The sequence below is a fragment of the Hyperolius riggenbachi genome, chromosome 1, assembly GCF_040937935.1.
Source record: "Hyperolius riggenbachi isolate aHypRig1 chromosome 1, aHypRig1.pri, whole genome shotgun sequence".
In the NCBI taxonomy this organism is placed as follows: domain Eukaryota; kingdom Metazoa; phylum Chordata; class Amphibia; order Anura; family Hyperoliidae; genus Hyperolius; species Hyperolius riggenbachi.
The window spans coordinates 97,846,762-97,856,721 of record NC_090646.1 but is presented as its reverse complement, the minus strand read 5'-3'; the positions used below and the strand labels follow the sequence as shown (position 1 = coordinate 97,856,721).

The 9,960-nt window shown below is 43.6% G+C and overlaps 1 protein-coding gene across 1 annotated transcript; it reads right to left on the bottom strand.

The window, feature by feature from the left end:
* Nucleotides 1–1,691: 1,691 nt before the first annotated feature.
* Nucleotides 1,692–9,287, bottom strand: DRD5 (dopamine receptor D5). The gene has a single exon (XM_068277443.1). The coding sequence runs from the start codon at nucleotides 8,496–8,498 to the stop codon at nucleotides 7,203–7,205; it is 1,296 nt and encodes a 431-aa protein (XP_068133544.1). The 5' UTR covers nucleotides 8,499–9,287; the 3' UTR covers nucleotides 1,692–7,202.
* Between the last annotated feature and the right edge of the window lie 673 nt (nucleotides 9,288–9,960).

The window sequence follows — 9,960 nt, the reverse complement described above, 5'->3', positions numbered from 1 at the left end:
AAAAGAGTGCCCCGGGAGGAGGACGCCTCTGGATCCCAAAGAGGCTTCCCCCTTCCTCCTCTGTAGAGGGGATCCAGCGCTGGAACCCCTCAAAGATCTCCTTTTTTGTGTGAGTGCACACGCAGTAGTGGCTCTCTGCTCGGGCTCCGATAGAAACACACAAGTCTGATCGGGTCATATCTATTGCGCAGGCACACTGGTGGTACTTGAAAATTTTCAGGTGATAAAAGTGGTACAGTGAGTGAACAGGTTAAAAAGCCCTGGCATAAGGGACAGTCCAGTCTGAGGCTGCGGTGCTAGGAAGATTTTTAGTAGATACCATCCTAAATCTATTGGAAATCTGCAATGTGTGGGTAGACAATAGACCCCTCTCAGATTTGTGGCAGATAGAGAAGTTTATGTGTACTTTAAAGGACAACTGAAGTGAGAAAAATATGGAGGCTGCCTTATTTATTTCCTTTTAAACAACACCAGTTGCCTGGCAGCCCCGCTGATCTATTTTGCTGCAGTAGTGTCTGAATCACACCAGAAACAAGTATGCAGCTAATCTTGTCAGATCTGACAATAATGTCAGAAACACCTGATCTGCTGCATGCTTGTTCAGGGTTCATGGCTGTTAGTATTAGAGGCAGAGGATCAGCAGGACTGCCAGGCAACTGGTATTGCTTAAAAGGAAATAAATATGGCAGCCTCCATATCCCTCTCACCTCAGTTGTCCTTTAATGCTGGAGATACATGATGAGTTTTTTCGGCAGATTTACTGGCCAATCATTTTTCCGTTCGCTTTGCCGAACGATTTTCCGATTGTTTTTCTGAACGATTTCCGTTCATTTCTATAAAACAAGGGTTCAGAAAAATGATCGAAATCAGATCAGACCTGTCGAAAATGATCTATCGAGCAATCTATCTGCCAAAAAAACTCATATTCTCAGCATAAGTGTCAATGCCAATAAACAAAGTCAATGTTGACATTTCAGTGGAAACTGCTGACAACAATCAACGCATAGGGGATTCCTAATTACAGTATATTCTGGCGTATAAGACTACTTTTTTACCGTTGAAAATCATCTGAAAAGTCAGGGGTCGTCTTATACGCCGGGTGTCATTGATGCCGGGTGATACGCCCTATCCTGTTACCGCCTCTCAGATCTCCCTGCTGAGGACTGTAGTGAATCAGCGCAGGTGCACATGTACGAGATCTGAGAGGCAGAGAAGGAGGTAAATAGGATACAAGGGTGAGCCAGAAGGGTGAAAGAGGCGTGTTTTATGGGCACAGCGCAATCTGTTCTTCCATACCGCTCTGATAAAAAGGGAGACAGGGAGAGCTGACCAATCCCCACTTAGGTAGAGGGAGAGTGGAGTTGACCAATCCAACTAGTCAATCCCCTGTATAGTGTTATATACTGGGTACCACATACAGTACAGCACCAGTATCTGCTCATACATAGCACCAGTATATGATGTTTTTTTACATTTTTATTTGGTGTGCATTGGAAGAGGGGTAGTCTTATACGCGAGTATATCCCAAACTCTATATTTTAATTGGAAAAGTTGAGGGGTCGTCTTATACGCTCAGTCGTCTTATACGCCGGAATATACAGTAATTGAAAACAAATAAAAATACTTCCCATTAATCTACTAACTGCAGTTTAAAGAAAGTTAAGCCAAGTACAGAGTTCAGTCATATTTAATTTTACATCAAAATGTGCAATGTCATCATAGTTTTTTATTTATTTATTTTTTCTTGAAATGTCCTTGCAGATGAAAAAAAAATAGTACATATTTGTACACTTAAATACATACCCACCAATGTGTACAGATCTCCAGATCTCTACAGGTAAGAGCACTTTTATTCTTTACAGCAATAAAAGCAGTATTCTCATTAAACACACACAGAGGAGCCTATGCATGTGGATGTGTGGTGACAATGGGAAAAGGGAAACTAAGAGGGTCAATATATAATGGAGTCAGTTGCTTTCTTAGGGACTTAAAGGAAATCTGTAATAAAAAAAAAACCTGTCCCTGGGGGGTACTTACATCAGGAGGGGGAAGCCTGTGGATCGTAATGAAGCTTCCCCCATCTTCTTCACCCTCCAGGATCCAGTGCTGTAAGCACCACGTGCGGCAATATATACAGTATGCGCTCCCGCGTAGGCACAGTATCAGCTTCCTGATCGGGCTCAGATGGAAATAGCCAAGCATGATCGGACTCCGCTATTTCCACCTGAGCTGATCGGAAAGCTGACACTGAGTCTGTGAGGAAGGGCAGATTGTAAATATCACGGCGTATTACTGCACCTCCGCACAGCTTGTTGGCACTTGTCGAGAGATTTTCAGTGGAGCCAATGCTGGATCCCCAGGCTCAAGATGACGGGGAAAGACTCACTAGGATCCTGAGGCTTCCTCCACCGAGACAAGCACCCCATAGGAGAAAAAATTTTTCTTACAGATTCACTTTAAAGAGAACCCGAGCTTAAGTTCAGAACACGATAGTTACCTAAAGAGTGGGAAGCCTCAGGGTGCTATTGAGGTTTCCCTCATTGTCCTCTGCCCTCCCACTGCCAAACGTGGGCCCCCTGCACATCGGGGCTGTGCTCCTCTTCTGTGACAAGTATGGCCATGTATGCACAGCCATGTGTTGCCCCATTAAGATTGCGGACTGTGCCATGTCGCCAATCTTCCGGAGATATGCGCTTGGGACACCAGAACGCCAAGGGAAGCCTCAATAGGATCCCGAGGCTTCCCTCTCTTTAGGTAAGTATCTTTTTTTGTACCCAAGCTTCGGTTCGGGTACATTTTAAGTCAGTTCTCACTTAAACGTTTACCTGAACATACATAAGCAAATGAGGCAGTCAAACACAGTCTGATAAACTGAACTGTAACTAGAAGGCAAAACGCTTCTGACTGGCTGAGAAAACACTGCTGCTAATATTTTAGAGCTGAAATGGTCAGAGTCATTACTTCTGTTTGTTTGAAAGCTGGATAAAGCAGATTTCCTATCAGACTGCCATGGCTGCTGTTTAAAATGCAGACTTAAAAACTCAGCCGTCAAAGCTGAGAATAGGACTATGAGACACTGTTCTATGTTAATGTTCTGTTTATCATTGGTACTGCACACACATACAACTATCTCACAAGTGTATTTTCAGTTCAGGCTTGCTTTAAACACTCAGCTATGTCCTTGGAATTGTGAAAGGAAGAAGAAAGGGATTCTCCTGCATATTACTGAATGTTAGAAGCAACAAAGGCGAGTTTACTTACCCAAGAGAGAAAATGACTCCATTAGTAAAATCACCCACTTTGAACACAGTGTTTACAAATCTACTAAACGCAGCATCCAGGGCTTTGTATCATGTTTTGCTGTTTGTTTGTTTTTTGGTATTATGTGTTTTAGAAACACTGAGCAGCTTTAGGGGAGGATTACTGGGTCTCGCAGGCAGTGAGACGTGATTATAGCAGTGTGTGCCTTCTTTGGAATCTGTTTAACCCTTTCTGCCACAGCTGGGAATCATGCATACATCTTGAGAGACGGTTTCTATTAAGGTGCCACCATGGTACAATCTTGGTTGTACAATCTTGGTTGTACAATCTTACCACTACCTAAAATTTCCATTCAAAGTACATTTACTTAAGATGACCATACTGTACATCTAGCGATTTGGCTGTATGATCGACCAATCAATTTGATCATTGTATCGAATTGAGAGAGAATCGAGGGGGTTCTACTATTTTCAATCAATGAAAAGTGGCTGATATCATGTCGATTCGACCAGCTTAGTCGATGGAGCTGGATGCAAGTTATCAATCAATCGCACAGGAATCGGCTACTATTTATGTATCATTTGATCAACTCTCAATCGATTTTTGCCTTCAGAGCAGGGGCGTAGCAATAGGGGGTGCAGAGGTAGCGACCGCATCGGGGCCCTTGGGCCAGAGGGGCCCCGAGGAGCCCTCCCTCAACTACAGTATTAGCTCTCTATTGGTCCTGTGCTCATAATAATCACTTCTACAGACACGTTGAATAGTGGTAATCATTAACAAACGGTTCCCCATCCCCTTCTTGCACCTCTGACACTGTAGTTGCCATTGGCAAGTTTTGGTGCGCCGTATCAATTGTTACGTATAAAGTCCTTGGGGGGCCCCATTGTAAAACTTGCATCGGGGCCCACAGCTCCTTAGCTACACCACTGCTTCAGAGCATGGAGATACAACATCAGTCAGATCGATTAGTGAAGGTGAATCGCATAGGATATTGTTTGTATTTTGAGGGCCACAAGTCGATCGACTTTCGATCAACTAAACTGAGGTTGCTTGCCCAATAAAGACGGTCACTTTGTCGATTAAATCTGAATCACTAGAGGTATGGCTACCTTTAGGTTATTCTTCTACTACATAGGTTTGGTAAGATTGTACAGTCAAGAGTGCGTCATTAGTGGAAACCTTAATGCTGATTTATTTTTTCACCCCCATTAAATTAGCATTATTACAAGGATTGAACAAATGCAAGCATGATTTTAGTTAAACAAGAGCGATGTGATCCCATTCTAGGGCTTTGTGAATGTATCATCATAAGGGGGTATTTTGGGGGTTAATGCCACAATTTTCATTTGTCTTAAAATGGAGCAATTTAACTTGTGTCCAGCAGGGGGCGATAATGGGACACTGAGCAACAGGCGTGTCAGGCTGGTCTGGGTACCACAGATGAGGTGGAGTAGACACACTTTGCAGATATTTGGAGGCAACTCTGTAAGGCATTTAAACAACATGAACATCTGTAAATGCTAGTGAACCACAAATCTCAACATGTCATAGCTAGATGATGTCATAAAAGGCAGGCAACTGTTACAGAGCAAAAATGTGTAAATGGAGCACCTTGAGATAGCCACGTTTTAGTTTCTCAGTCATGATTTTTCTGAGGCTAGTGTAGACTAGAATGTATAGGTTGGGATGGAAAGACAACGTCCATTGATGGACATGAACCTATGGCTGACTTCATCATTTTTTCCCCTCAATATAATCCCTTTTATTCCTCCCTATCCCTCCTACATGCCCTATCAATCAGATTGTGATTGATTTTGGGCAAGTTATTAATAAAAATGGTCATAATAATAAAGTTGGACACCTACTATGCAATCTGATGGTGCAGTCAATCACCAATCTTACCATCTTTATGTATTATAAGAGCCCATCTGAACAATAGATCCAAGCTACAGGCAATCTATTGGTCCTCTTAGTGCATGAAAGTTGGTAAGATTGTACAAAAATTGTACAGTCAGATGGCATGGTATATGGCCAGCCACAGGCATGCTGGAGGAACCATCCAGCCGGCAGGAATAGGATAAGCACTAAATCAATGTCTGAAGAGCCCACATGCAATGCAATACTAGGGATTGCAATGATTTTTGTATAGATTTCTGCTGAAACATGAGAATGTACAAGTTGGTAGTATTGATCACTGCTATCTGATAGACTGCTCACCATTATCAAGCTAATATTAAAGGACATCTGATGTGAGAGGGATATGGTGGCTGCCATATTTATTTCCTTTTAAAGGAATCCCAAGGTCAAAGGGATATAGAGGCTGACATGTTTTGTTTCCTTTTAAACAATGCAGATTGCCTGGCTGACCTGCTGATCCTCTGCCTCTAATACTTTAGACACTAAGCTGGTGTATTCCCAGCATTAGACCCAGATGAGATGTCTATGACAAATCTGACAAGATTAGCTGCATGCTTGTTTCAGGTATATGATTCAGACCCTACTGGCCAGAAAGATCAGCAGCACTGCCAGTCAACTGGTATTGTTTAAAAGGAAATAAATATGGCAGCTTCCGTAGGTCTCACACCTCGGGTTCCTTTTAAACAACACCAATTGACTGGCATCCTGCTGATCTCTTTGCCCGCAGTGCCATCTGAATCAAACACCCGAAACAAACATGAATCCAGTCAGACTGATCTGCATGCTTGTTCAGGGTCTATGGATAAATGTAGTGGAGACAGAGGATCCGCAGGAAAGCCAGGGAATGTGTATTGTGAAAAAGGAAAGAAATATCCCTCCATCTCCCTCTCTCTTTATGTGTGCTTTAATCCCTTACAAGGTAGCATACAGCTCACCACACACATGCCCCAATCTGATTGTGCTATCTTATCAACCAATGTATTAAGTGAGGGAGTCATGTATAAAATAAAACAAACAAAAAATAATAATATGTTTTGGGTAGTAGCATTTAGCAACAGTAGATAGAATCTTGTTTGGGTTGATGAGGAGTTTAGCTATGCTGTATATCAAAACAAAAACAAACAAAAAAATAACCAAACAAAAAACACCCATTATGGTCCAATCCTTCCCTTATTATTAAAAGTAGTTCTTGTTTAGGTAAGTCATAATACTACTGTACTGTACATAGCAATGCATTACTGAACAATCAGATTGAGATCATGTGTGTCAAGTCAGTAAGTGGTGTGCCCTAGATTTTTGTTCATGTATCTAAATGACCATTCTAAAGCACTCAGATGTTGTCTCATGCCTTATCCGCGCCTCCTCAATGAAATCAGAGACCCAGCCAGCAGCTCCACATGTCTTTAGTTCCTCCATGACATCATAAAAAGTAATTTTCCTTCTGTGACTATGCTATTTCCAGAGTTCATGTTATCTCAACTACCTACTGTGTTACTTTCTTCAGAGTAACCAAGCAGCTCAGGGTGACCCAAACTACTAGGAATGTATAGGGGGATAAAAGGAACCAAAAAGCCCTCCTACTAAAAAAGCAAAGCTTGGTGTAATTGCCTTCTTAAAACAGAAGGAAATTTGCAATAATTCAGCTATAAGTGAACAATTGTGGTTACCCACAATGCACTACCACTAAATATGCAAATTATGCCTTTTCGCCCTTGTAAGCCAAGCAAGCATCCAGAACCGCTGGTGTATAGCAAGCTTATAGCTTTTAGTTTTACACAGCCATATCAAACCCACATGTAGACAGCAGAGATGGACTTTACATTTTAGTATCCTGGTTCCACAATGCATACATAGACATGGTCTCCCCTTTATAGTAAAACACTGAAAATAGACACATTGTAAATGTAATATCTGTCATACCATAATAACTTACTTATGGGAATGGGTGATGCTGTCTCGTAAGATTGCAAATGGCACCAAATTGAGCTATTATGTAATCAGAAAATAACTGGCTCAGATAAACACTAATGAAAGCCATTAGGCATGGAAGGTGTAATCTTATGAAGGGACAGCTCCGTGTCACAGTCCAAGTCACACACAGAGCCCGTGGCCATCTCTAGATTGGCAGAAGTCTGAGAGATCTGGGACATGCGATCGAAGGTCTCATCGTTCTCATCTATACAATCCACCACGTTGGGTATCATGTTGACATAGGCTGTCACGATATCCTTGTGGAAGATCGTGTCCTGGTTGTAGGAAATGAGCTCGTTGCTGATGTTGACCGTTTCCACCGGAGTGGTGGAACACCATTCTCCACATCCCAGGAGGCTGGAGAAGACCTTACGGAAGTCAGCGTTGAAAGCATAAATTATGGGGTTCAGAGAAGAGTTGGCCCACCCAAACCAGACGAAGATATCAAAGGTGGTCTCGCTGACGCATGGTAGTCCAGGGTGCCCAGAAGACCTGTCACAAAAAGGGACCATGCAGTTCAGTATGAAGAAGGGCAGCCAGCAGCACACGAACACCCCCATGATGATTGAAAGCGTTTTGAGAACTTTGGTCTCTTTCTTGATGGAAGTTTTTAGACTGTGGTGGTTCCTGCAGTCCACACGGCTGCTCCTGCAGCTCTGGGCATGTTCAGCCGCCCTCTCCAGAGTGGAGATCCGCCTGATTTGGATCTGGGCAATACGGTAGATCCTGGTGTAGGTGACAATCATGATGGCTACAGGGATGTAGAAACTGATCAAGGAGGAAGAGATAGCATAAGTCCTGTTCAAGCTAGAATCGCAGTTTTCTGTAGTATGGTTGTTCAGTGCCTGAATATCTCCCCTGTCCCTGTGCCAATTTAGCTGGACGGGTATAAACGATATTAAGATGGACAAAGTCCAAGCAGCGCTGATCATCAGCATAGCAACCTTCTGGGTCATTTTCCTCTCGTACCTGAAAGGGCTGGATATAGCCCAGTAGCGATCCACGCTGATAACACACAGGTTGAGGATAGAGGCTGTGGAGCACATAATGTCAAAGGCCACCCAGATGTTGCAGAAAGTTCCAAATGGCCAGTGACCTGCCACTTCTGCCACGGCTTTCCAAGGCATCACCAGAAGGGCGACCAAGAGATCAGAAACTGCCAAGGAGACAATGAAAATGTTGGTGACCCTGTTGCGCAAGTGTCTGAACCTAATCACTGCCGTGCAGACCAAGATGTTGCCAAAAAGGGTCCAGAAGATGAGTAGGGACAGGAGGCTCCCGGTGACCACCTGCCCTGCCAGCAACTCGTTTTGCTGAGCTTCTTGAAGGACACTCTTGTTCACGAACATGTCGGGGTTCCCCAGGCAGGGTCAGTGCTCTCCAAGCCGAAAAGGTACCGCCATAGTGCCGCCCTGGTGGTCCTGGGCGCTCCAGCAAGGATAGGTGCCCTCCATGAGAAGAAGCTTAGCCCCCCGCGTTGTCCTCTATGATCTCCAGGCAGATGGTGTAGCAGTCCATGTTCAGAGCTGTGGTGGGATCACAGCGGCAACAAGCCACGCAGCTTGGTCTTCTTGGATCATCACAACTGGAGCCAGTCCGCCTTCTAGACCCCTGCCCTCCGGTGTACATCATTACCATTGCTGGCGATCCAAACCTTGGCATGAGCAACCCTTCAAATCGTTTGGCACATCCTCTTCTAAAACTTGCTGCTCACCCCAAGACCAGAAGCCCCGTTTGCGCCCAAGTTGTGTCTGAAGCGCATATTTCCAGGGAATCCCCCACAGGCATGAAGTTCTTCTCTGCAGCCTGATACAACCAACCCAGGCTGATGCAGCTTTACAAATACCTGCCTTGTGGCTCTGGTATGTGAATTCTTTAGGACACAGCTTCACACGTCACTCCAGATGCAGCCAGCCCCAAGTGAGATATGAAGGACACATATTGCTTGCTCTCCTCCTCCTTCCACGCAACGATGCCTGGCTATTTCTGTCTCCTAAAGTGTCTGTGCCAGTCTTCTACTGGCTACTGGTCTTCTATATGCTGGTATGATTGAGACACGCACACATATACACTATCCAGTGCACAGATTGTGGCTCTCTCTGTGTCTGTGTTATTTGTTTGCAGCCTGTGACCTAAAACCTTCTCAACCTATCAAGATCACTGCTGGTGCTTTCCAGTTCACTGTCTCCACTACAGCGTTCCAAAGCGACAGTCACAGCGCAAAGATAATCTCCCAGAAATGGTAACAGTGTCTCATGGAGATGTTCCACTCTATTATCACGCTGATAGTTCATCATTGTCTTAGAATGGAGTAGTAACCCCACCTTTCCCCCCTCAAGCTTTGGGATAAAGGTCTCCTACTATAATAAAAGATGAACACTTGTAGGAGTGTTGCACACAGAACGAAACCTCCAATAATACCTATTTTCCTTTTTAGAAACTGCACATAGCTCTGAAGACTTAATATTTCTTGCAGAGATGCTGAACAGTTGTCAGCCCGGCTTTCTTAGAATGAATGTACAACCCATTATTATGCAGAACTTGGCCACGTCCGTGCTGTTTCTCAGAACAGGTGACACAGTACGTACCAAATTGTAAGGAGCTATTTCTTCCTGCCCACATTAAGCAGATGTCTATACAAGGCGTGTTTGCTATGAGTACTGTAAACGTAACTAAAAGTAACAGAAGAGTACTGTGTTACCTCTGTTAGCCATCAGTTAAAGAGAAAATGTAGTGATAACATAATTAATGAATAAAACTGCTTATTTTTTACAATATTCATTATAGATTATTTAGTCAGTGTTTGCTCAT

Bases quoted from the DNA above. Each gene is read 5' to 3' on its own strand.
- DRD5 (XM_068277443.1), bottom strand. From the start codon at position 8,498: ATGTTCGTGAACAAGAGTGTCCTTCAAGAAGCTCAGCAAAACGAGTTG.